Source organism: Oncorhynchus clarkii, chromosome 10 (genome assembly GCF_045791955.1).
Source record: "Oncorhynchus clarkii lewisi isolate Uvic-CL-2024 chromosome 10, UVic_Ocla_1.0, whole genome shotgun sequence".
Lineage (NCBI taxonomy): Eukaryota > Metazoa > Chordata > Actinopteri > Salmoniformes > Salmonidae > Oncorhynchus > Oncorhynchus clarkii.
The window spans coordinates 39,288,879-39,316,765 of NC_092156.1; the positions used below are offsets into that span (position 1 = coordinate 39,288,879).

Here is a 27,887-nt window from a genome sequence, read left to right on the forward strand (position 1 = left end):
TGAAAAACACATTTGCCCATTTCAGTAGGTTACATAAAACAAATGACTATAGTATGTGCCTAATAAGTGCCAAATAAAGTAACAAGGTTGACCGTAACAGGATTGATGATTTAATCTTAAATCAGCAATAAATCCCCTTGTGACAGGGGGAATGGAAGCTTGTTGTGTGCAACAGGGAGGGGCAATTGAATGCAAGCTTCAACAAAAATGTTTAATTGTTAAATCATTTCCGGCCTATCTAGGGGTAATAGGATTGATGTGTTATGCTGGACCTGCTTGATTTTCCACCACAAAACACCAGAAAATGGTCATAAAGAGTAGAACTGGCATTTACACAATGATTTGACTATGAGATCATGTTCAGTGTCTCTTTTGAATAGTTTAACCATACTCAAACAGTCCAGTTGAGATAACAGGGTTGACCTAAAAAAAATATAATCTTAAAATGAATCAGTAATGACATAAAATAAATAATACTCTTCAGAAATGACTTTTCCAACATAACCAGGGCTTTATAATGATGGTGAAAACTTGGAGAAATGTTGTGGTTAAGTGGGTTAAAAATCTTCCTAAAAGTCACAGAGGATGCACAGAGGCACTTTAGTAAGTCTTGAATTCATATACAACATCTGATTGATTTAATTTTCCATGTGGTCTATATTACAGGGCACTTCATTAAATATAACAGGCTTTTATTTGTGCAAAACCTTTACTTAGAATGTCAAAGTGATGCAGAAAGCACTAATATTGTCGAACGACCCAACTATTCATATCACATCTGTAGTATAACCAATGAAATGGTTTCAAAAGGAAATAATACTTGCCACAATTTCAACATATATAATATACATTTTTTTATTTATTTATTTTTTACAATTTATCAAGTTATTATTACAAAAGTGGTTTGTTGGCAGTTTTTGTAATAAAATGTTCTTCTTAGTACACTACCAGTTTTACCTCATGCTAATATCTAGAAAATCTAAGAGAAGACGGCCCCTTTCTCTTGATTAGAAGATTACTTTAGTAACTTTAACAAGGTATCTTTAGAGCAGGTGAGTGAGAGAATACCAGGAGTGTGCAAAGCTGTCATCAAGGCAAAGGGTGGCTATTTGAAGAATGTGTTATTTCATCGTTTTGATGTCTTCACTATTATTCTACAATGTAGAAAATAGTAAAAAGAAAGAAAAACTCTTGAATGAGTAGGTGTGTCCAAACTTTTGACTGGTACTGTAGATAAAAACATTTTCCTTAAAGTATATTTTTAAGATGGGTATACCGAATATTTATATTATGGCAAGAACAGCTCAAATAAGAAAATAAAAACAATGCATCATTACTTTAAGATCAGGTATGTCAAGATGGAACATTTCAAGAACTTTGAAAGTTTCTTCAAATTCAGTCGCAAAAACCATCAAGCGCTATGATGAAACTGGCTATCACGGGGACCGCCACAAGAATGGAAGACCCAGAGTTACCTCTGCTGCAGAGGATAAGTTTAATACAGTTAAATGCATCTCAGATTGCAGCCCAAATAAATACTTCACAGAGTTCAAGTAACAGGCACATCTCAACATCAACTGTTCAGAGGCGACTGCATGAATCAGGCCTTCACGGTCGAATTGCTGCAAAGAAACCACTACTAAAGGACACCAATAATAAGAAGAGACTTGTTGGGTCAGAAACATGAGCAATGGACAGAAACATGAGCAATGGACATTAGACCGGTGGAAATTTGTCCTTTGGTCTGGAGTCTGTTCTGGAGTCCAAATTTGAGATTTTTGGTTCCAACCGCCGTGTTTTGTGAGACGTTGTGTGGGTGAACAGATGATCTCTGCATGTGTATTTCCCACCATAAAGCATGGTGGAGGAGGTGTTATGATGTGGGCTGCTTTGCTGGTGACACTGTCTGTGATTTATTTAGAATTTAAGGCACACTTAACCAGCATGGCTACCACAGCATTCTGCAGTGATACACCATCCCATCTGGTTTGCGCTTAGTGGGACTATCATTTGTTTTTCAACAGGACAATGACCCATCACACCTCCAGGCTGTGTAAGGGCTATTTTATCAATAAGGAGAGTGATGGAGGGCTGCATCAGATGACTTGGCCTCCACAATCACCCAACCTCAACTAAATTGAGATAGTTTGGGAAAGAGTTTGACCGCAGAGTGAAGGAATAGCAGCCAACAAGTGCTCAGCATATGTGGGAACTCCTTCAAGACTGTCGGAAAAGCATTCCAGGTGAAGCTGGTTTAGAGAATGCCAAGAGTGTGCAAAGCTGTCATCAAGGCAAAGGCTGGCTATTTGAAGAATCTCAAATATAACATATATTTAGATTTGTTTAACACTTCTTTGGTTACTACATGACTCCATATGTGTCTTCATTATTATTCTACAATGTAGAAAATAGTAAAAAATAAGAAAAACCTTTGAATGAGTAGGTGTTCTAAATGTTTTGACCGGTAGTGTATATGACTTGTGATACCTGTACTGTACCTGTAACCCCCCTTCTGAGAAAATGAAATTAAAAAATTGGTCACAAAAAAATAAAAAAAATGCCTTATAGAACTGGGAGCTCATTTCATAATCAAACACTGGTTTGGTAAATTCGATCTCCAGGATTTCTTTTGTCATACATTTTTTGGGGGTGTCATGAAGATGTTCTGTATGGTGTTAATTGATGTCATTGACTTTTAAATACTGTGTACCAGGCATCTTTCATCCCTGCCATTAATCAATGCTGTATAAAATCGCTACTGAGCTGATTTGAGCTGTGTTTTTTGCTTATCTTACTGACTTTCACAACAGATTCAGCCCTACTGACTGAGCTGAAACAATGTAATGTTATCATGATTGAGTAGATTATTGAATAAAATAATTCCAGGATAAACAGTGGATACCATTGTGTTTTGTTCCATGTATGAAAATACAAATATAATCAAAACAGGCAAAGAACAAAGAAGGATATAGGCTACACCTACATATGAACTTATTTGGATATGAGGAACCAAATGCCATTCAACTTCAGTCCAGATGAGGATGCTATTGTGTTAAAAAAATCAGTTTTGTTTTCCCAATGGTCATCATGTGAGATATATAGCTTGCCAAATGAGTGTTAATTGTTAATATGAATCGACATAAAAAAAATTGAAATGATAAAATTAGCCTATTAAATTGAAAAACAAATTGACAAAGTTTGGAAGCATGGCTAAAGTAGCCTAGGCCTATATTAACACTTTTGACATTATTACTTTAATATGACATTAAAGTAGCCTAGGCCCATATTAACACATTACATTATCACTTTAGTATAATGCTCATTAAGTCTCCTCTGGTCCCCGTGGTATTGGGATTCTCCTGGCTCCAGCGACACAATCCCCTCATTGACTGGTCTGCTGGTGCAATCATGGGCTGGAGCCAGTTCTGCCACACCCATTGCCTGAAGTCAGAGCAGACTGTCCCGGGACGTCTTCCTGTTGGCTCGGAAGTTGCCCAAGACCTCTCCACCATTCCCACGGAGTACCAGGAGGCTTGGGCCACTTCGCTTCCGTAGCACTGACCATATGACTGCAGAATTGACCTTCTCCCAGGCACCACTCCTCCCCGGGGACAACTGTACTCTGTCGGGTCCGGAGACCAAGGCTATGGAGACCTACATCGAGGACTCCCTAGCTGCAGGGTTCATCCGTCCTTCTGCATTCCCTGCCGGCACAGGGTTCTTTTTTGTGGAGAAGAAGGACAAAGCCCTGTGCCCATGCATCGACTACTGGGGTCTCAACGACATCATGGTGAAGAACCGCTACCTGCCATCTCTGCCTTCGAGCCGCTCCAGGGGCCACCGTGTTCTCCAAGCTGGACCTACGGAATGGCTACCACCTGGTGCGGATATGGGAAGGGGACAAGTGGAAGACTGCCTTCAACACGTCCAGCGGTCACTACGAGTATATCTAGTCATGCCAAATGGGCTTACCAATTCCCTTGCTGTGTTCCAGGTTCTGGTTAATGATGTTCTCCGTGACATGTTGAACCGGTTTGTCTTTGTCTACCTCGATGACATCCTCATCTTCTCCCGCTCCGCCCATGAACATATGATCCATGTCCGACAGGTTCTCCAACGCCTCCTAGAGAACCAGCTTTCTTGGTTACATCATCACCGCAGGGATTGTACAGATGGATCTCGGAAAGGTGAGAGCGGTGGTTGATTAGCCCCAGCCTACGTCCAGGGTGCAGCTGCAATGTTTCCTGGGATTCGTCAACTTTTAACGCCACTTTATCCGGAGTTACAGCACCCTGGCTTCCCCACTGTCTGCACTCACCTCTCCCGAGCTTCTGTTCACGTGGTCCCCAGCTGTTGACCGGGCGTTCTGGGATCTCAAACATTGCTTCACCATAGGTTCCATCTTGGTTCATCCTGACCCATCCCGCCAGTTCGTGGTGGAGGTCGACGCTTCGGATGTCGGAGTGGGGGCTGTCCTGTCCCAGCGTTCTGCCCTTGACCTCAAGTTACATCCCTGCGCCTTCTTCTCCCACCGCCTCAACGCCACGGAGAGACACTATGATGTGGGGAATCGTGAGCTTCTCGCGGTAAAGATGGTGCTGGAGGAGTGGAGGCACTCGCTGGATGGGGTGGAACATCCGTTTATTGTGTGGACTGACCACAAGAACCTGAAATATCTCTGCACCGCCAAGCGCCTCAATTCCAGGCAAGCTAGGTGGGGCTTGCTGTTCACCCGGTTCAACTTCTCTCTCTCATAGATCCAAGAATGTCAAGCCGGATGCGTTATCACGCCGCTATAGCCCCACTGTTTCAACACCTTGAAGAACAATCTGGCCTTAATGGCCGTGTACTCTTTTAAACTTCACCCGGCACAACCAAAAGAGGACTGGCCACCCCTCAGAGCCTGGTTCCTCTCTAGGTTTCTTCCTAGGTTCCTGCCTGTCTAGGGAGTTTTTCCAAGCCACGTGCTTCTACATCTGCATTGCTTGCTGTTTGGGGTTTTAGGCTGGGTTTCTGTATAGCACTTTGTGACATCGGCTGATATAAAAAGGGCTTTACAAATACATTTGATTGATTGATTGATCTAGCTAACGTGAGCTAGTCAACATGTATTGCTTCTGACATGCCACAATCCTGCTTGCTTTACATCTGACAGATATTTAGGTACCGTAGCTAGCTAGATAATAATGGTTTATGACAATTGCAATTTAGTTAATTTAGTTAATTATCTAAGTGTAAAACTGAGAGTCTGGCTGTAAAAAGCAGCTAGCCAACTCGACATTATCAGTTGTAGCCAAGCTAGCTAGCTTGATACTCAGTAACGTGACCTTATCATGCTTTTCTGGCCAACTGGACATTCCTCCTGCCCATCCCGGTCGACTCCATCTTGTCTCTTGGTCTTCTTCTAGGTTCAAAACTATATGGCTGTAGTCCGGTGCCTTATTGTCAAAAGCAACCCAATCGTAACACAGCCACCTGGAGCAGGCAGGGAGTCAATGGCTCAGTGTTCCAAAACTGTTCACCTGTTTCTACGTCAAGCATGTTTCTTTGTGTGTTTTTATGGTGCACGTGCAGCACAGCAGCATATAATAGATTTTACCTCCAATTTCCCCCACAAAAGTTACATATCACATTGATACATAGCTATATGCGCTACATAGTATTGTTTGGGGAGTGCTATTGTGAAACATGGCCTTTAAACCTTTAACATGTTCTGTCATATTGAATGCATCCCAGGCAAATGCAATTGATCAATGTGCCTTAGCATTGATCATCCAAAGTTGTTTCAGATACCAACCACATATGTTTGCTTGACACCCCGCCGTTGTCATATTGGAGGAAGAAATACATAAATAAATGAAATAATATAAATGAATAAAATGAAAGAAAATGGGATGAATTATTTAAATCATTATTTATTTATGTGTGCAATCATTCATTCATTCATTCATTTATCTATTTATATGTGCAATCATTAACTGATTAATTAATCTATATATATGTGCAATCATTCATTCATTCTTTTATCTATTTATTTGTGCATTTATTTATTTATTCATATATGTATCTATTTATGTGTGCATTTATTTATTTATTCATTTAATTCTAATTATGGCAGGTTTGGTCCTCCATATGATCCCTCTGTCCCTATAGTCTAATGTCCCCAAACAAGCCAGTAGGGGTCACTGCAAACCAACTGACCCTAAGTCATGCCTTAATCGACTGGACTGCCCTGCAACGGCAGACACTGCAATAAAACTGCTGAAGCTACTTACAATCTTACTCAACCCTTCATCGGACTGCTCACCAACACTAAACCAGCATATCACTGAGCGGTGAGTAACTTAATATTCGTTTTTATTTTGTAATTAGACCACGGTGTGTATGCTACATCTTTCTGCTCTCGATTAAACTGTTGGTCATGTGAAGCCACCAGTGTGATAAAGAATGAGGGCAAAGCAGCTTAAAGGGAGCGCATTATGACCAAGCTGTGACTACAGCGACAATAAACTCTCCACAGTGTTGGATACGAGTAGGCAATAATTCAGCAACAATGTATACATTCTTGTCAGGAATATGTTGTTGCAGGTATAACCGAACAGCCCAATGCACAGACGTCCTTTTAACGTCTAGTTTTGATTTACAATTGGTTGAGTTGTCAATTTAACATGAATTTAACGTGATCTCAACAAAACGTGTCACCATGTCATTGGATTTAGGTTAAAAGTTAGGTAAAAAAAAAAAAACGAAATGCCCTTTCGTTGACATTTTGCAAATTCAATCAGTTTTTCGCGTTGATTCAACATCATCACAGATTTTTTTGGGGTTGAAATTACGTGGAAATAACATTGATTCAACCAGTTTTTACCCTGGGTGGTTACATTTATGTTAATTTGTTTATAATTCCCACTAGATATATGGCTCGCATAGGCTATAGGCAATCATATCGCAGATAATATATGCTACTGTTCATATTCAGTTTATAGGCTATCTTTTTGTTTTTAGATAGTGGTCAAATTTGTCCATGCATGACTGCTTCTCATAGCAGTGCTGTGCAGCACGAGAAGCATGGGGAGGAGGGTCAGTAGCCTAGTTTGTGTAACTTTATTGATATGCCCATGTACATTGGAGAATGGCAGTGTCTTATTTATTTTTTGTCAAGTGTGGTTTATCAATGTGTTGCAATAGTAAAGAGAACGCTATCCCCACTAATTCACTGACAGCGTTCAGCTGCAGGGTGTGGTTGGAGTGAGGTGGTCAGGAAGGGAATGGCTTCTGATTCAGCAACCTGATTGGAAGATGAAGATCCATGCATGATCCAATATATGATGCTTTCAAGACAAATGGGAACTCTGTATAAAGGAAGGTCAAATCATGACGTCTGTGATTTTCAGGTTGGAAAGTCAGAGCTCTAGAAAGATGGATGACCGTTCAAAATGATTTTTCCCAGTCGGAAGTCGGAGATATCCGAGTTCCCAGTTGTTTTGCGATTATAATTGATTAAGATTAGATAAAAGCCAGCACACTCTTTGGCCCCTCAGGACTGGGACTGTACCGGTGTATAGCGAGTCTACTTCGGAAACCCTGGTCCCTTTTTCTTCGGGCACATTAGGTTTCAATGAAGGGTCAACAGGGACACACTCTCTGACACACTCTCTTTTCCCTCCCACTTACAACTTGGAAAGAACATTACGTGTGTCACGTCAATGGAAACTTACAAAAGTCATATCAGCATACCAACTTGTTTTGGAAACCCCACAGTAATCTGCCTGAAATTGTGGAACATCACTTGTAAGTGTAGTGGTTTTGAACAGTTTACTGACAGAAAAGAAGCAACATTGTTATTTAATGAAAGCCAGCCTCCAACACATTTGATACCTTCGCTACAACAATGGTGTCTGGTTGCTTCTACCTAGCCCTTGGTGACTGAGTTAATTGACACATTGAAATGCATTGCTGTGTAAAGCTGACCCACTCACAGGCCCTGACAGTTTAAAGGCCAAGTGCAGTCAAAATTCTGTTTTGTATCATGTTGTACAACAGCCGATGGAAAAACATTGATTAGTGTTATTTCCTGAAAATAGAATCTACACAGGACCTTCTAAACTGCGGGTTTGCATGAAGTTTCGGCTTTCCATGGTGACATCACCATGCAGTAAATTGGTTAGCAGACCAAAAAGAAAGAGTTCCAGCCCCCTCTGCCAATAAAAGCATGTTTTCAGTTTTCTCCTCCCCACGCAGACCACTCCCAGACAGTCCTAGCAAAATGTTCACTTGAGAAAGAGTTTTTTGCAATTTTTTTTTTGCCAATTTTAATGGAAATAAATTAGTTAGGCACTAAATTGTTACTGGGAAATGAATTGATATTAATATTAAAGCCGCTGCATTGGGTCTTTTAAAATTTTACTTGCATGTTCATGAGAGTACTTTCTATATTCCAGCATAATATACTGTATCTTTAAATTGGAAGTAACTGCAAAAATTAGCTGTTATTGGAAAAGAGGTTTGGAACTCTCTTTTGTTATTGGCCTATTAAACCAGTTAAATATTAAGTCCCTTGTTTAGGGGACCTGCGTGGTTCTGGTACCGGTTCCGACTGACATTTTTGCTTATAAATGGATCTGTGGACACCGTAGATCATAATTGCTTGCATTGAGCGGTAGTTATGGTTCCCACGGACACAGATGTATATCCAAAGATTTTTACAACTAACCCAAGATAGACCACAACCTGTTGTTTCCAATGGGAGCAAATTAATCATATCAGGCAGAACAATCAAGGAGCAGAGCCAAGCACGAGCTAACGAGAGCCTATTAGCGTGTTCAAGCATCTATTTCCATTAGGGAACACCTAGTCTGTGAAGTGCGCATGTGCAATAACTCAATTAGCCCTTGCACTTCTAAACAGCACCCTTTTTTAAACTTTGGGAAAGGGTGAAGTATATAAAAAAACGTAGTCCACTCTGTTCGTAACAGATAGTCGTTTTGGGAACAGAACTGTATTGAGATCAAATGTTTAATGATGAGAAAATGAGCAGAACGTCGACCAAAATCCATCTTGCTCCATATTCTCCCACTGCCGGCCACTGGGCTTCCTCTCATCACCATAATTGGTGCTGTGTGGAAATGCCATCCGGATGCTTCAGATTTATACATCCGGTGAAACATCGGGCTCATTGCAACAATTATGGATATACTAACAAGATACTTGTCTCTCATCCCTAACAATGGGAGTTGTTGTCATCATAGAGGCACTGTGGGCTGTCAAGTTCCTGCCTATTACTCTATTTGGATTGGTGGATACATCTCATTATTTTAACATTTTAAATTAAATGAGGGCTGTTAATGTCAACTCTCTGTATTCAATGGAGAGGGAGATGCTATACTACTAGCCTCATGTCATGAATATGCATAGCCCTCTCGAGACAACTCATATATGAAGTGTTTTTTCACAAAGTTGCCGGGATGTCATGTGTGCTACTTACATCAGTACACTCGTAACAACCTTAGCCGTATGAAACTTCTATTCAATCAAATAAACCTCACGTAGCAAATAAGACATTTTAGATTTTTTTGTTGACCAAATTTGACTCTCTTTGACCTCCATACAAAAACTCCTCACTTGGGTACCGGAAGAAACCTAGCAATGCCACCTGCTATAGTTGGGCCTCTCATGACTAGAAGGGATCCAGCTTGTATCAAAATAACATCAAAAGTTCATTTTATTGTTTGTGTTTTAGCGTTTTGGCCTTTTTCCTAACATTGACCTAATTATTCTAACCTGCTTGGTTAATTAAAGTGAAATCTGATGATAAATTCACAAAAGCTGGATTTATTCTAGCCATGAACCTTTTGGTTGTTTTTTCGCTTAGCCTCTTCCTCTCTGCTCATTGTCTGTCTGTGGGTATAATTTTTTCTGAAGTATGATGTGAACTCTGACACCACTTGAAGATGGGTGTCTCTCCTACAATTACATTCTCTCTTCCGACTGTCCATTAACCTCTTAAATGTAAAGTCCCCATATTTGGGGACCCTATTCAATATAGTCTAGTATGAGAACGGTAGCCCCTATCTGCAAAAGCAGTGTGTCTGCGGAAAGCTAAGTATCTTGGCTATTGATCTGTACCTTCAAATCTTTGTGACTTACTACCATGTATGGACATACTAATTTATAAGGGGAGGCCGAGCCGATGACCTCATTTAAAGTGGGCTGAGACCTACATTCCGGTTAGTGTTGTGAGCATAAACAAAATAAACACAGTCATACACACTGAAAGCCGGGACTCCACAGATCATGAGGATATCTTATTTGTCTGTCTGTGACCTACTGTTATTGATCACCAGCCCCGAGGGTCAAAATGTTTATTTTACACAAAGTTTTCACCAAACAGTAAACATCTTACAAGGTAAGCTTCAATTTGGTCTGTGTTTGAGCTAAAGCTACATGGGGGTAATCATTAGGTTGGTAGAAACAAATCTAGCATATTGCCAATGTTATCTGATGATGTATGACTTAATGGCAACATCGAGCGTCCACCGAATTACTCTTTGCACGTCTGTAGGCATCCATTACACAGGGGATTGGCTACTATGGCACCTTGACAGTCTTGTAGCCAATGAGAAAAGCTTTCCAGGGATATACAGTTGACCTGGGTGGAACAAAGCAAGGCTTAGAACCTTTATGCGTAATGCAAACTATTGCTACCTGGCTCAGAGATGAGACGCACCGAGCACACTACATTACATTGTAAACAGATTTCATCGCTTTAATTTCATCGCTTTAGCATAAAAGATGGCTTCTCACGGGGGAATAAAAAGGTAAAAACTAAGAATATTGAACAGGAAGCTAAAAAGAAGGCAGCTATGAATAAGTAAACAGACATAGAAGCTTTGAATAAAATACTGGAGTCGGACTCAGATCAGGGGAGCGATTTGGACAACAATGAGGATTTGGACTTGGCCGACGAAGATTGCTTTCGAGAAGGATCCACTTTTAGATCTGTAAGCAAATTATTTTCATGACTTTGTATAGCTAATTTACTATATGTATTTCATTTTTTATAAGTTGTCTACTTTTTGTGCTTTGGATTTAGTTTACATTAGCCTATGTAACAAGTCATTTCAATGTTATATAATTCCAAAGTAGTTATTGTCTATGTTTCATATTAGTTTGATGTTCTATGTTTCATCCTGGTAACTTTGGAGAGGCCACTAAACTCTCATGGCTATTGTTTATTTGTGGTTCTCACCTCTGCATTTGTCTCCAACGTGTTACTCTTTGCATTGTGTGTGTTCTTCAGACCTTCTTCGTGAGTCACTGTACAGATAAAGTTTAGTGATGAAACATACACCCCCTTACAGATGTTTCAGCTCTACTTTACCACCTCTGTACCGGGGATGCTAATTAGTAATAACAAGTATGGGGACATGAAGCTGCAGGGGGAAGGAAGATGTCCTGGAAACCTGTCACCATGGGTGACATGATCAACTACATTTCCTTGGTGATTTACATGGGACTGGTAAATGTATCAAGACTAGTTGACAACTAGAGTCCCCACTCTATCGGTTCACGTTCCCCACCTCCATCATGAGTGAAAAACGATTCTTGACCATCAACCGTACTCTTCACATGAGTGACCCACAAAAGGATCAGGGAATGTCCAGAAGAAGGGGGCTGCAATCGTCTTGCAAGAGTCAAGCCCCTTTATCATGGCATGGTGGAGGCATGCAAAACTTACTTCCAGCCTGCTCAAAATCTATCTATAGATGAGCGCATGGTTGCCTCATTGAAGCAATATATGACAAATAAGTCAACCAGCCGATTCAGCCTCCGACTACACATGGAACTTTTTCATTTATGAAGGCAAGGCGATAACACCCACATAACTAAGGGCCTTAGTTATGACTCTGTCATGCAGCTGATGGACTTCCCCTTACTTGGCAGTGGGTACAAGCTCTTTGTGGATCATTTGTATACTAGTTCCATACTTTTCATAGACCTCCTGAACAAGAAAATAAGAGCCTGTGGCACCATTCATCCGAACAGAATCTTTTCCCCCAAGACCAAGGTAAACGACATGACAAAGACAGTGGAGAGGGGGACCCTATGTCGGATCAGGACTAACAAGCTGCGTTTTGTGAAATGGAAGGACACTAGAAGAGTAACCATGCTCACCACACAGCATAAGGTATTCAATAACAACCATGTCTCAAGGAGGGGGGAAAATGCCAATGGGGCATGGGTGAGGAAGAATGTCCCTATTTCTGTGAAGGACTCCAATGCCATCATGGGGGGTGTCGACCTATCTGATGCTCTGATAGGCTACTACCAGGTCCTCCACAAGACCAGGAAGTGGTCACTTTGTGACCACTTTGTGGACATTGCTACAGTCATTGCTACAGTAAATGTTTTCATTCTCTACAAGCAGATGGCCAAAGCAAAAGGTCAAACCCGTCTCCTGGTTGGCCTTCTGAGAGCAGCTGGTGTTGGAAATGGCTGAATTGGAGGCCCAAAGCAACCTCACAACCATCACAAGACTCCCCACTCAAGGTGAGCGCCACTATCCAACACACATGCCAAAAGGAAGAACTGCAAGCATTGAACAAAACACAGGAGGGAAAAATGGGGAAATGCCAGATCTTCTGTTCGAAATGCCAGTTTGCTTTTTGTTTCCTGGCAGAACATGCACAAGAATGGTGAAAGTGAAATCTAATAATTTACACCTGTGATGTAAAACAAATGCTATTTTGTAAATAGTTCAGCTTATTTCTATTTTTGCACCTTCTTTAATAAAGGACAATTGTGTAACCAAGTTTGTTTGATATCTTTGATATATATATATATATATATATATATATATTTTTTTTTTTTTAATGTATACTTGATCTTGTGTATTCTGAACTATGTAACTCCTATCTTCTGATCATTTCCTCATCTCCCAGATGTCTTTCCAAGTTTTTTCATGTCAGAACCATGTAATTACACATGAATAGCTGTTATTTTTGGGTATGTCTAGTTAGGTGGAATGCTACAACCCTACTTCCCAGAGACTGACAAAGCTGTCTGTCTGCAATTGACTGTCTGCAATCCTTACATGGTAGCGCAGCAGGTTTCATCACTAGCAGGTCCATTTTATAGCCAACTTGATCAAAGTCATCTAAAATAATTGATTTTAAACCAAAAACAATTTCTGTTTGTCATAGACAATATTAATATGAGATAAAAGGAACTCTCCTTTTATCTCCTTAATATTGTCTCTCTATGACAAACAGAAATGGTTTTTTAACAAGTTCAGGAAGCCAAGCCAGAGCTCGGTGTGACGTTCAAAACAGTTGGGGCAGACATTTTGATCAAGAGAGATCTTTAGAAAATATGCAAATATGCATTTTACATTTATAAGGAAGGTGGAATCTTACACTTGGCCATTTTATAATTTTATTATATTTAGAAATCTTAAGTCACTTCAATCCTTATTCATACAGTTTTGTTCAATAGGCAATACATATAAAATATCTGTATCATATTTGTACTGTGTAGCTTATGTCCTCAAAAGTGACTACACCTCAGCAATTTAACACATTTTTACAAGAAAGATGTTTACTTTGGTGTATGCAGCAGTACTAGTTATTGTTTATGGCCCTGTTATGCTAAAAGATTACTTATGGGGATTACTTAGATTACAATTTAGATTACATGATGTCACCTGGTAGACAACTTGCTTCCCACAAAAACTGGCAGAAATTGAATGTAGTCATTTCAAACAGCTCTTACACTAAAAGGGCATGATCATAATTTTCACATGTTCACTGTATCATTCCAACCTCAGTGTGGATATACTCTATATAAAACACAACACAATCATGGTTTTGCCTGCACTAGGCCGTTAACATACTTAATAAAGACATTGGAAATAACTATTTCACTCGTATTGTAATTATAGGTCATATTTCATAGAAATCTGGACAGCTACTTTAAATGAGCCTAGACATTCCCGGGTAACAAACACTCTCTGTGATGAGTCATCGTCTCTAGCCATGGGCATGATCTGTAAGGATATCTCATTGCCATTGTATTGGATGATTGTTGGATTATAATGGCATGGCCAAAAACTTACTTGATTGTCTCTTCTCTGTCTCTGTCTCTTCTATCCTCTGTTGATTACATTTCAAAGTGTCACCCAGATGTTTCCATGACCTGGGTCAAAAGCGTGAACTGATACTTCACTTGTGTATGGAACCTCCCCTGGTGTAAACTGACACAAACCAACCTTGAGGGGGTTGCTATCTGGAGCCAAATATGTTCCATCTAATTAAGAAAGACAAGGATGAGAGGAAGAAGGAGAAAAAAGACAGGAAGGACAAAAAGGAGAGGATGTCCCAAGCAGAGCTGACGAGCCTGGACGAGATGAGCCAGAGGCGGGGCTTCTTCAACCTCCACCGAGGAGGCTCTAAGAGGGACTCCAAGGTCAAGCTGGAGATCTCCAGCCCCATCCCTATCAAGGTGGCTAGCAACACAGAGCTCAGCCTTACTGATCTAGATGCTGATCGCTTCAGTAACCGTGGCAGCATGGTCCTGGACCTGGGCCAGGTGAGTGCAGCCAGCTCCAGTGATGACATCAAGGGGGAGGGGGGACAGGACCCCCATCGCATCTCTGTGAAGGAGCGGGCGGCCAAGTTCGGTGGTCTGGCCAAGCAGAACTCCCAGGTGGACCAGATCATGAAGCCCTTCTCCTTCTCCCAGAGAAGCAAAGAGGAGAGTGCCTCTGAGGCTTCCACACCAAGCTCAACTCAACCATCTCCCCAGTTAGAGGACAAGGTGTTTGACACCTACCACAGACAGGGTTCACAGCAGCATCCCCAGGTCCGCAGCAGGGCTGGGAAGAGGGTTCACATCCCAGAAGTGGTGGAGAAGACCTTCCCTGCAGATCTGCGACTGCCTGGCGTCATGGCTCCACCTATGCCTGAGCCCAGGGAACTGGAGCTGCAGCGCCGCAACACAGGAGACTTTGGTTTCTCCTTGCGCCGCACCACCATGTTGGACCGGAGGTCTGACGGTGGGGTCTACCGGAGGGTGGTCCACTTTGCTGAGCCTGGAGCCGGGACCAAGGACCTGGCGCTGGGTCTGGTGCCTGGAGACAGGTTAGTGGAGATCAATGGGCACAACGTGGAGAATAAGAGCCGGGACGAGATCGTGGAGAAGATCCGTCAGTCTGGGGACTCTGTGAGGTTAAAGGTTCAGCCCATCGTGGAGCTGAGTGAGCTGAGCCGCTGCTGGCTGAGGAGCAGTGAGGGGCTGCGCAGGGAGGCCTACGATGTAAGTACTTAATTTATCTTGCCTTTTTAACCTTTTCAACCAAGGTGCTGCCAGTAATAGATTCCACATATCAGTGGACTCTGCTGAATGCTGATGACTGTGAGTCTGTACCTGAGAGAATTTGTGAAGGGCCTGTTGGAAAAGGCCAGTTCCTAATGAGGAAGTGTGGGTATCTTATTTTCTTACAGGTTGAAAACTGCACTGCACATGCTCTGTGCTGCTTTTATCATAAGTTTCTAAACACAATTTTTCAGCAATCTATCAAACTCTATCACTACCCTTCCATTGAACTGAACTGTGTGTGTCAGGAAGAGTTGACTCTTTCTGGACCTGTATATCCAGTTGATGACTAAATACTGTTTAAGTATATAGTTGTCATTAAGAGAAGTAGTGTTTACCTTTCACACTTGTCTCACCTGGGAATGTGAAGCATGGCTGTACAGCCCCATACTGAGTGGGGTTTCTCATGTTTGGCATTCGTCAGCAGGGATGCCTGCCTCTCAGTTAGGAAACCAGTAAGCACAGTACTGCAGTGCCTTCAGAAATGATTAATCCCCTTGATTTATTCCACATTTTTGTTTGTCTACTACCTGAATTCAAAATCGATTCAATAGGTTTTTGTTCTCATCTTTTACACACACTACCCCATAATGACAAAGTGAAAACATGCTTTTAGAAATTTTGCAAATGTATTTAAATTAAATTCACGTGTCATTTACATAAGTATTCACACCCCTGAGTCCTACTTTGTAGAAGCACCTTTGGTGGCGATTGCAGTCTTTTTGGGTAAGTCTCTAAGAGCTTTGCACATCTGGATTGTACAATATTTGCAGTATTACTTAAGTGCCTTATTGCAAGCAGGATGCATGTTTTTAAATATTTTTATTCTGTACAGGCTTCCTTCTATTGACTCTGTCATTTAGGTTAGTATTGTGTAGTAACTACAATGTTGTTGATCCATCCTCAGTTTTCTCATATCAATACCATTAAACTCTGTAACTGTTTTAATCTCTGTGCAGTTTCCTTCCTCTCCAGCAACTGAGTTATGAAGGACAGCTGTATCTTTGTAGTAACTGGGTGTTTTGATACACCATCCAAAGTGTAATGAATAATTTCGCCATGCTCAAAGGGATATTCAGCGTCTGTTCACACATCTACTAATCGGTGCCCTTCTTTGCAAGGCATTGAAAAACCTCCCTGTTTTTTGTGGTTGAATTATGCGATTTGTTAAGCACATTTTTACTCCTCAACTTATTTAGGCATGCCATAACAAAGGGGTTGAATACTTATTGACTCAAGACATTTCAGCTTTACATTTTTTATAAATAAAATAAAACATCTACAAGCAAAATTCCACTTTGACATTATGAGGTATTGTCTGTAGATCAGTGACACAGTGTTAATGTGATACATTTTTAATTCTGGCTGTAACACAACAAAATGTGGAAAAAGTAAAGTGGTGTGAATCATTTCCGAAGTCACTACATTGTTCCACAGTCACCTCACAGAGAGGGTGACACATTTCTCTCTGTATGCCGGGTGTCTATCACAGTGCCATCTGTTTTTTAAATTTTTATACCAAAGCCCCATATACTACCCACCACTGCGACCTGTATGCGCTCGTTGGTTGGCCCTCGCTGCATATTCGTCCCCAAACCCACTGCCTCCAGGTCATCTATAACTCTCTGCTAGGTAAAGCTCTGCCTTATCTCAGCTCACTGCTCACCATAGCAACACCCACCTGTAGCACGCGCTCCAGCAGGTATATTTTACTGGTCATCCCAAAAGCCAACACCTCCTTTGGCCGCCTTTCCTTCCAGTTCTCTGCTGCCAATGACTGGAACGCATTGCAAAAATCACTGAAGTTGGAGACTTATATCTCCCTCACTAACTTTAAGCATCAGCTGTCAGGCAACTTACTGATCGCTGCAGCTGTACACAGCCCATCTGTAAATAGTCCATCCAACCAACTACCTACCTCATCCCGTTTTTGTTCTTCTGCTCTTTTGCACACCACTATTTCTGCTTGCACATCCTCATCTGTACATCTATCACTCCAGTGTTAATTGCTAAATTGTCATTACTTGGCCACTATGGCCTATTTATTGCATTACCTCCTTACTTCATTTGCACACACTGTATACAGATGTTTCTATTGTGTTATTGACTGTACGTTTGTTTATCCCATGTGTAACTCTGTGTTTGTGTCGCACTGCTTTGCTTTATCTTGGCCAGGTCAGTTGTAAATGAGAACTTGTTCTCAACTGGCCTACCTGGTTAAATAAAGGTGAAATAAAACTGAGGAGCTGTCTTCAGTGGAAAGGCTTGACGGCGCTGTCCTGTGTGTGTTTGGTGTATGTAATCCCATACCCACCTCCCCCTTTGACTCCAAACAAAGGCGAGCTGGGGGGGGGGGGGGGGGGGGGGGTTGAAGGACAATGGCACAAAGATTACAACAGCCCCATGGCCATATGTTGTTGCAATAACAAGTGAAGGCCCGGTTTGCAGTTGTCTACAATCTCATGACATTAATTTTGGGTTCAAGTTGCACTGCAGTAGTTACAAGAGAAGCATATTGTCATGGTTTTTATAAGGATTTGATGGACTTTTGGTCAATACTCTATGCTCTGTTCATATATATAACCTTTTAAACCCCACACACTTGTCCCATGTTCCCGTGTAGCAGGTCTTTCTACTGTCTCTCTGGTAGGCTACCAGAGTAGGACTCCTGTCATTCCTACTCTTTTCCTCCTCTCCAGCAGTTACTGTATATGACAAGATTCCCCAACATTTTACTATCCACTTTTTATTACTGGTGATTAGGTCCTAATCAGGTCCATTTGTTGTGTAAAGATACAGGGACATCATCACTAATTCAAGGATCCTGCTGACTCATAATACATGGTCTAAAATGGAACTGAAATTGAATGGGAGTTTTTTTGCTTCCTCGTGTGAAGAGGAAGTGAAGATCACAGCTTCTTTTTATTTTTTATTAGACTGGTGGTACATATCCATGTCAGTCACCAGAGGGTTTGTTATTCTGGTGCACAATGCCTGCTGCACACAGGGCTTCAGCAAGAGTCTGAATAAAAGCCTGGGAAAAATCACTCAAATCTACTGACTAAATGTGAGAAGGGTGTCCAGTCCGAGCCTTTGCCACTCCCTGGACAGAGTATGTATTAGTCTGTATCCTGGTTCACTACTAAGGCAATTCTGAGGTTCTACCCAGATGTGTGCCCTATCTTTCTCACCCCCTGCTGGGTCAGGGCAGTGGGTATGTTAGCTTAGAAGCTTAGTACCAACCACCCAGCAGGCCCATGCCCTCTACAGACAGATGCCCCACTGACTCTGGCTCCAGATAAACCACTGACTGGGGTATTGTTGTCAGATTTAGTAGACTTAGCAGAGCAGCATCAGACTGGTCTGGACTGGTCTTCTGATTTACATAATGTGCTGTACTTGATCATATCCTCTTTTCATACCCTTATATTGTGGCCATTGTCCTCTTGGTCCTGTACAGCAAGCTGTGGGTTGGTATTGAGTTGTGCTGGGAATGTGTGACTTTCTGCAGATGGTTAAAGGAGCTGGAGGGGGAATTTATAATCACGTTGTGTTAATCAGAGAGTTTAGAATGGATTGGGTAGATGGATCTCTAGCTGAGTGCTAAAGAAAGGATCTTTTCTCTGGTTGCTGTACCACTATATGTCATTTTGAGAATATTTATAGTATCAAAGTCCATTTCCTTCTCTTTTGGCAAGGTGTGTGGAATGTTGGCTTTCTTCCTGCATTGCCCAGGAATGTGGACGTTGCTCTGTACTGCTGTCTACCTAGAGTCTACATTTTTAAAATGGAACTGCACAGAATACGGCACTGCCCATTTTGATTTCACAATTCCTCAAATGTATGTGTTCATACATGTGTCCATATTGCCAGTGTGACCAGGTCACCACCGCTAGGTAAATGGATGGGGTTGGGTGGGAATGTACTTTGTGCCTCTGGACTGCACATAAACAAGCAGTGTGAAGGTGTTGTGTTTCTTGTTACTCTCCCATAGCCACCACCAGTACGCAGGCTTGACAGGCAGGATCCACACACCTGGCAACCAGATGCTTAGAGGCTTACACATAAAGGCACTGTGAACATTGTAATATACTTAGCATCATATTTGTTTTTATTCTTGGACCCTTTTTCTATTGTTATATGTAAACATTAAAACAAATATATTTTTTTTACTGAGTGTGAATGTAACTACAGTTGTTTCATGACAAAGCTCACCGAACTACCAACAGTCTATCTGGGCTTTTCTTCCCAAACTTTTTAAAAGCATTTAAAAAAAAGTACAGACTCAGAGTCTGATATGTCATATACTGTAGTTGGGCGAAGTTATGCTACTTTAAAAGTTGATCAACTTGTAACCCAACTTTTGAGAAAAAGCAGCTGAAAGATTTTGAAGAGAATTTCACACTAGCTAGAGAGCTCTTCTTTGTGTATGCCCATTCAGCATTGTTCACACCCTCTTAAGCCTTAGCCCTGCCCATCTCTTTAAGATTTCACATTTATTTTTGTGAATGCGTCTCCTTTGTTTATCTCCAGCTAATTTCTGGGCAGCAATGTTGTTTAACGCTGTAGCATCACTTTAGCAGTTGTCCATAGCCGTGTCTATAAAAATCTATGGCAGCAAATATTATCAATACTGACCAGGGAAGGCTACATTCTTTTTAAATGTTGCACCAATGTGTCGGAGGAAACACCGTTCAACTGATGACTGCAGTCAGCCTGTAGGCGCCCGGCCTGCCACAAGGAGTTGCTAGAGCACGATGACCCGGCCAAACCCTCCCCTAACCCGGACGACGCTGGGCCAATTGTGCGCCGCCCTATTGGACTCCCCGGTCACGGCCTGTTGTGATACAGGATTGAACCCCAGGCTGTAGTGACGCTGCAACACTATGATGCAGTGCCTTACACAGCAGTGCCACTCAGGAGGCAGTCAGATGTATGTTAACAAAAGAAAAGAGAATCTTATCGAAAAGATTGTGAGCACTGCATTATGACTTTATACATATATTGCATTGAGAAACATGTATTTGTAGATGGAACACTGATTTAAGTTTGGTAAAAAAGTGACGATTTTTGTGTTGTACTTAGTCAATTGAAAATGAGGTTAGGGTTTTGAAACGGCCTTTTGGATGATCCGTTTTGAGTTTTGTGGTGAAAATGTACCACATACACTACATGACCAAAGGAAAGTGGACACCCGTTTATCGAACATCTCATTCCAGAATCCTAGGCATCAATATGAAGTTAGTCCTCCTTTTGCTGCTATAATAGCCTCCACTCTTCCGGGAAGGATTGCCACTAGATGTTGGAACATTGCTGTGGGGACTTGCTTCTCTTCAGCCACGAGCATTAGTGAGGTTGGGTGCTGATGTTGGGCGATTAGGCCTGGCTCGCAGTCGGCATTCCAATTCATCCCAAAGGTGTTTGATGGGGTTGAGGTCAGGGCTTCGTTCAGGCCAGTCAAGCACAGAATCTTCTAGAATGTCATTGTATGCTGTAGCATGAAGATTTCCATTCACTGGAACTAAGAGGTCTAGCCTGAACTATGAAAAACAGCCCCAGACCATTATTCCTTCTCCACCAAACTTTACAGTTGGCACTATGCATTTGAGCAGGTAGCATTCTCCTGGCATCTCCCAAACCCAGATTCGTCTGTCGGACTGCCAGATGGTGAAGCGTCAGTCTAGAGAATACGTTTCCACTGCTCCAAAGTCCAATGGCGGTGAGCTTTACACCACTCCAGCCGACGCTTGGCATTGTGCATGGAAACCCATTTCATGAAGCTCCGGACGAACAGTTCTTGTGCTGACGTTGCTTCCAGAGGCACTCGGTAGTGAGTGTTGCAACAGAGTACAGACCAATTTTACACGCTTCAGCACTCGGTGGTCCCATTCTGTAAGCTTTTATGGCCTACCACTTCGCGGCTGATTCGTTGTTGCTCCTAGACGTTTCCACTTCACAATAACAGCACTTGCAGATTCGACTAACTGACTTGTTGGAAAGGTGGCATCAAATCAGAATCAAATGTATATTTGATATCTCAAAGCTGATATCTCAAAGTGCTGTACAGAAACCCAGCCTAAAACCCCAAACAGCAAGCAATGCAGGTGTAGAAGCACGGTGGCTAGGAAAAACTCCCTAGAAAGGCCAAAACCTAGGAAGAAATCTAGAGAGGAACCAGGCTATGAGGGGTGGCCAGTCCTCTTCTGGCTGTGCCGGGTGGAGATTATAACAGAACATGGCCAAGATGTTCATAGATGACCAGCAGGGTCAAATAATAATAATCATAGTGGTTGTAGAGGGTGCAACAAGTCAGCACCTCAGGAGTAAATGTCAGTTGGCTTTTCATAGCCGATCATTCAGAGTATCTCTACCGCTCCTGCTGTCTCTAGAGAGTTGAAAACAGCAGGTCTGAGACAGGTAGCACGTCCGGTGAACAGGTCAGGATTCCAGAGCCGCAGGCAGAACAGTTGAAACTGGCGCAGCAGCATGACCAGGTGGACTGGGGACAGCAAGGAGTCATCAGGCCAGGTAGGCCTGAGGCATGGTCCTAGGGCTCAGGTCCTCCGAGAGAGAGAGAGAGAGAAAGAAAGAAAGAGAGAGGGAGCATACTTAAATTCACACAGGACCCCGAATAAGACAGGAGAAATACTTCAGATATAACAGACTGGCCATAGCCCCCTGACACATCAACTACTGCAGCATAAATACTGGAGGCTGAGACAGGAGTGGTCAGGAGACACTGTGGCCCCATCCAACGATACCCTCGGACAGGGCCAAACAGGCAGGATATAACCCCACCCACTTTGCCAAAGCACAGCCCCCACACCACTAGAGGGATATCTTCAACCTTCAACCAACTTACCATCCTGAACCCCTCCCAGGGACGGCATGGAAGAGCACCAGTAAGACAGTGACTCAGCCCCTGTTATAGGGCATCCTATGACAGTGCCAAGTTGAAAGTCTCTGAGCTCTTCAGATAGGGCATTCTACACCCAATATTTGTCTATGGAGATTGCATGGCTGCGTGCTCGATTTCATACAACTCAGCAACAGGTGTTGCTGAAATAACCGCTTTTGTGTATAAACTCAGCAAAAGAAATTAACGTTCTTTTTTTCAGGACCCTGTCGTTCAAAGATAATTCGTAAAAATCCAAATAACTAAACAGATCTTCACTGTAAAAGGTTTAAACACTGTTTCCCATGCTTGTTCAATGAACCATAAACAATTAATGAACATGCACTTGTGGAACGGTCGTTAAGACACTAACAGCTTAGACGGTAGACAATTAAGGTCACAGTTATGAAAAGTTAGGACACTAAAGAGGCCATTCTACTGACTCTGAAATACACCAAAAAAAAGTTGCCCAGGGTCCCTGCTCATCTGCGTGAACGTGCCTAGGCATGCTGCAAGGAGGCATGAGGACTGCAGATGTGGCCAGGGCAATAAATTGCATTTTCTGTACTGTGAGATGCCTAAGATAGCGTTACAGGACAGACAGTTGATCGTCCTCGCAGTGGCAGACCATGTGTAACACCTGCACAGGTTCAGTACATTCGAACATCACACCTGCGGGACAGGTACAGGTTGGCAACAACTGCCCGAGTTATACCAGGAACGCACAATCCCTCCATCAGTGCTCAGACTGTCCACAATAGGCTGAGAGAGGCTGGACTGAGGGCAACAACGTCGCCTATGGGAACAAACCCACTGTCGCTGGACCAGACAGGACTGGCAAAAAGTGCTCTTCATTGACGAGTTGCGGTTTTGTCTCACCACGGGTGATGGTCGGATTTGCGTTAATCGTCGAAGGAATGAGTTTACACCGAGGCCTGTACTCTGGAGCGGGATTGAGGTGGAGGTTCCGTCATGGCCTGGAGCGGTGTGTCACAGTATCATCGGACTGAGCTTGTTGTCATTGCAGGCAATCTCAACACTGTGCGTTACAGGAAAGACATCCTCCTCCCTCATGTGGTACCCTTCCTGCAGGCTCATCCTGACATGACCCTCCAACATGACAATGCCACCAGCCATACTGCTCGTTCTCTGCGTGATTGTGTCCTGCCATGGCCAGCGAAGAGCCAGGATCGCAATCCCATTGAGCACGTCTGGGACCTGTTGGATCGGAGGGTGAGGGCTAGGGCCATTCCCTCCAGAAATGTCCGATGCCTTGGTGGAAGAGTGGGGTAACATCTCACAGCAAGAACTGGCAAATCCTGGTGCGGTCCATGAGGAGGAGATGCACTGCAGTACTTAATGCATCTGGTGGCCACACCAGATACTGACGGTTACTTTTGATTTTGACCCCCATTTGTTCAGGGACACATTATTCCATTTGTTAGTCACATGTCTGTGGAACATGTTCAGTTTGTCCCAGCTGTTGAAACTTATGTTCATACAAATATTAACACACGTTAAGTTTGCTGAAAATAAACGCAGTTGACAGTGAGAGGATTTTTTTTGGCTGAGTTTATTATATAGTGTACTTGTGAAAATTTAACAAAAGCTATTTAAAAAACTGTAAAGAAGAAATTACTCAGAATAATGGCAGAAAATCAAGAGAATTCAAGGTACCTCTCCTTGACAACCGCACACACCAGCTTCAGGAAATACTTGACATTTCCTCTCCACAAAAAAAGAGTGGGATGGAATAAACGGCAGATTGAAATCGCAGACATTTCTCCCACAATATCAAAGAGGATATGTAGGAGAAATGAAACTAGTTTCAGGGAGGTGGGCGTTTGACGCTGGTACCTACTTCACAGTATTTATTTATTTATTTATTGTTGCAGAAATCCCTTCATGAACATGTGAAGTTTCATTTGGTTTAATAACAAACTGGAATGTGATCTGGAAATATGAATAAAATTGTATTTTACGAGCCTAGTTTAGTCAAGGAGAAAGCCTACCGGTTGCCTACCATTAAAAAACAATGGAGAAAATTAATCCCATAACATTTTCACTTGGAATTAGCTTTTCTAACATTCAGCCTAAAGTAGCAGCCAATGTGTGGTGTTCAATGTAGGCCTACATTCCATGAGGCCAACAGGGCTTGACATTAACCTGTTTATCCACGTGTCCTTCAAACAAGGAGGTGACTGAAAATGTTGTGGTGTTTGATGCAAGAAACCACTTTACAAAATAAAATGCATTATTAGTCACATACCAGTATTATGAGAACCAGACAGTCTGCTACCCTCTGCCTATTGGCTACTTAGCTTATTCATTCCTGTCTCAAAATACAGGGCCCCTTTTAAGACAAAAAAATGCTCCTTACCTGACTTGGTTTTCAAAGATGTCTCAATGTATACGTTTTTGTTCTATTGTAGGAAGCTATCACTCCCCTACTGCTGACTACAAATGATCTATAACTGGGCTAATAACTCACTAACTAGCAAAGGATATGAACAAAATGTGCACATGTTGCAGCTCTCAGCAGCTCTCAGTACACACACTCATTTGTATTTTATTAGGAATCCCCATTAGCTGCTGTTTTAAAATAAATCTGATTCTACTGCTTGCATCAGTTACCTGAGGTGGAATAGAATTCCATGTAGTCATGGCCCTATTTAGAACTGTGCGCTTCCCACAGTCTGTTTTGGACTGGAATGGATTGTGAAGAGACCTCTGGTGGCATGCCTTGTGGGTATGCATGGGTGTCTGAGTTGTGTGCTAGTGTAGTAGTGTAAACAGACTGCTCGGTGCATTCATTTGTAATGAATAATGTGGAAACTGGGCAAGTGGAGGTGACTAAACTGCTTGGAGTAAGCCTGGATTGTAAAACTACCATGGTCAAAACATGTCGATACGACATGTTCCAAGATGGGGAGAAGTTTGTCCATAAGTTTGGTGACTTCATCACCACTTGTTTATATAAGAGGTGATATAAAAACAAGTGGTGATGAAGTCAATCTCTCCTCCGCTTTGAGCCAGGAGAGATTGACATGCATATCATTGTTAGCTCTCCATGTACATTTAAGGGCCAGCTGTGCTATCCTGTTCTGCGCCAATTGCAAATTTCCTAAGTCCCTCTTTGTGGCACCTGACCACATGACCAGGTGCGACAAAACTAGGGCCTGTAGGACCTGCCTTTTTGAGTGTTTTCAAGAAGGCAGAGCAGCGCTTTATTATGGACAAACTTCTCCCCATCTTGGCTACTGTCGTATCGACATGTTTTGACCATGGTAGTTTACAATCCAGGCTTACTCCAAGCAGTTTAGTCACCTCAATTTTCCCAGTTTCCACATTATTCATTACAAGATTTAGTTGAAGTTCATGGTGTATTGAATGATTTGTAACAAATAAAATGGACCAACTTATTCTTTGCCACCCATTCTGAAACGAACTGCAGTCCTTTAAGTGGTGCAGTCATTTCAGTTACTGTAGTAGCTGATGTGTATAGTGTTGAGTCATCCGCATACATAGACACATTGGATTTACTCAAAGCCAGTAGCATGTCGTTAGTAAAAATGGAAAAAAGTAAGGGGCTCATGCTGTAAACACAGTCCAGTTCAAAGTAAATGGCACAGGTCCATATATGGCAATGGTCTATTTGCATATAGGCCTACTACAGCTCTGATTTGTTTATGCCGCACCGGTCTATTTAGAGTATGGACTGAGTAGTGTGTGTCAATGCAATAGAATCCTACTCCGATGCTTTCTGTCTTCAACAAAATCTCTTGCATGGTTATGTCGTGACGTTGTATTAGTTAATGTGACGACTGTTGTTCATCGAATGGTTAAAGTTTCTAATTGCGTGATTAACTGAGTCAAACAATTATTAACTCATTAACCTGGGGCACCATGGGAAAACTAGTTTTTATTGAGTTTCTATTTCCCAAATTAGCTCAAAGAATATCAGAATATCGATTTCACAACAGCCGCTAATTAACCAGTTACCTCTACCAATCTCGTTCTGAACATCGTATAGCCCGTGAATCTGCACGGACCCGGGTCTCGCCAATGAGTTCGTACCACACCAATCTTAGTTGAATATTTATTTACTAAAAAGCTAAAATGATGATAAAAGATACACATTATTGGCTATTGATTAGAACTTTGACTCTTTAGACCTTGGCTGCAGCATGGGTCACGCAGTCTTGTCTGTAAATTCTATACTCACAGGTTTTATACCCTTGGGTCAGAAGTGGGCGTAACCGCCTTTAGGGCAATTCTCTGGGCGTACCAAGTTAATGAGGCAAGGTCTAGATTTTATTCAAATCCAATTTTAGACAACTAACTTAACATTTAATCTTTACCAAAACATTCCCTTTGATTTGGACATTTTCCACACAACGTACAATGTATAAACATCAAACATATACCAGGAAAACTCTTCACGTTACAATGTTTTCGTATGTTTCGTAAAACCCACACATCTTCAGACCCCTAGATTTCTCCTCCTCCTCTGTTGGGGTTGAGAGATAATCTGTAGGGTTGTGGTCTTGTGTAACCTGACCTGATCAGGACTTTTGGATCTAGACTTGGAGGTCTGGTACCATTTGCCATGTGGAGACTTTGGCAATTTTTTAGGGCCTTCCTCTGACACCCCCTGGTATGGAGGTCCTGGATGGCAGGAAGCTTGGCCCCAGTGATGTACTGGGACGTACACAATACCCTCTGTGGTGCCTTGCGGTCAGAGGCCGAGCACTTGCCGTACCAGGCAGTGATGCTCTCGATGTTGCAGCTGTAGAACCTTTTGAGGATATCAGGACCCATGCCAAATCTTTTTAGTTTCCTGAGGGGGAATAGACTTTGTCTATCTTCACGACTGTCTTGGTGTGTTTGGACCATTTTACCAATCGACCGGTTGGTGACCACTGCTCTAGAAAGTTGAATGAAGTTTAATCCCGTGCTTCTATGTGGGCTGAGATTTCTGCGCGGCAGGTCCCATTGCTCGCAAATGTTCCAAAATGCAATTTGCGCTAAAACACTGTTCTGAAATGTGCACTGCACATGCAAGCAGTTTCATGGACAGAGAGGAAAATAGGGGAGATCTAAGGATGCCACAACTATCATAATATGTTAATTTGACTAAGATAATGCCTTTGGTTGCTAGACAATGAAAGAAAGTTGATTTTGAAAACCAATAGAACAGGAGAGTGCATATGATGATTGCCTCCATGTTTTAATGGTGGGATTTTGGGTGTAGGCTACTTTGAAGCAAGGTAAAACATGCCTCATAATGTGATGTAAAAGGTCCAGGTTTCAAACAATGAAGGAACAGTAAAAAATGTTGCGAAGCTAACAATAGGCCTAAACGGTATTCTGGAAGATGGAAAGGCTTTCCCAAAAACCTTCCCAATTAAATGTGCCTGTGCAGTTAAATTGAAAAGGTAACTACACAAAAACATAAACATTTTGCAATTTATGTAGCAGACCCTTTCATCCAAAGTGACATCAGTCCACACATTTTGGTATGTGACTGCAGTGGGAATCGATGTAAAACTTTTACAAGTGTTGCCGGTTGAGTTTTATACTAAGACTTTTGAAAAGTCACCATATACTTGTGAAAATG

The 27,887-nt window shown here is 42.1% G+C and overlaps 1 protein-coding gene across 2 annotated transcripts in view; it reads left to right on the forward strand.

Moving 5' to 3' along the window:
• Positions 1 to 6,201: 6,201 nt before the first annotated feature.
• Positions 6,202 to 27,887, forward strand: part of LOC139418456 (unconventional myosin-XVIIIa-like) — a 109,209-nt gene continuing 87,523 nt past the window's right edge. For both annotated transcript variants that reach the window (XM_071167909.1, XM_071167912.1), the window contains exons 1-2: positions 6,202 to 6,335; positions 14,171 to 15,312. In XM_071167909.1, coding sequence (XP_071024010.1) covers positions 14,296 to 15,312 — 1,017 coding nt within the window. In that variant the 5' untranslated portion in view covers positions 6,202 to 6,335; positions 14,171 to 14,295. The remainder of the gene's footprint in view (positions 6,336 to 14,170; positions 15,313 to 27,887) is intronic.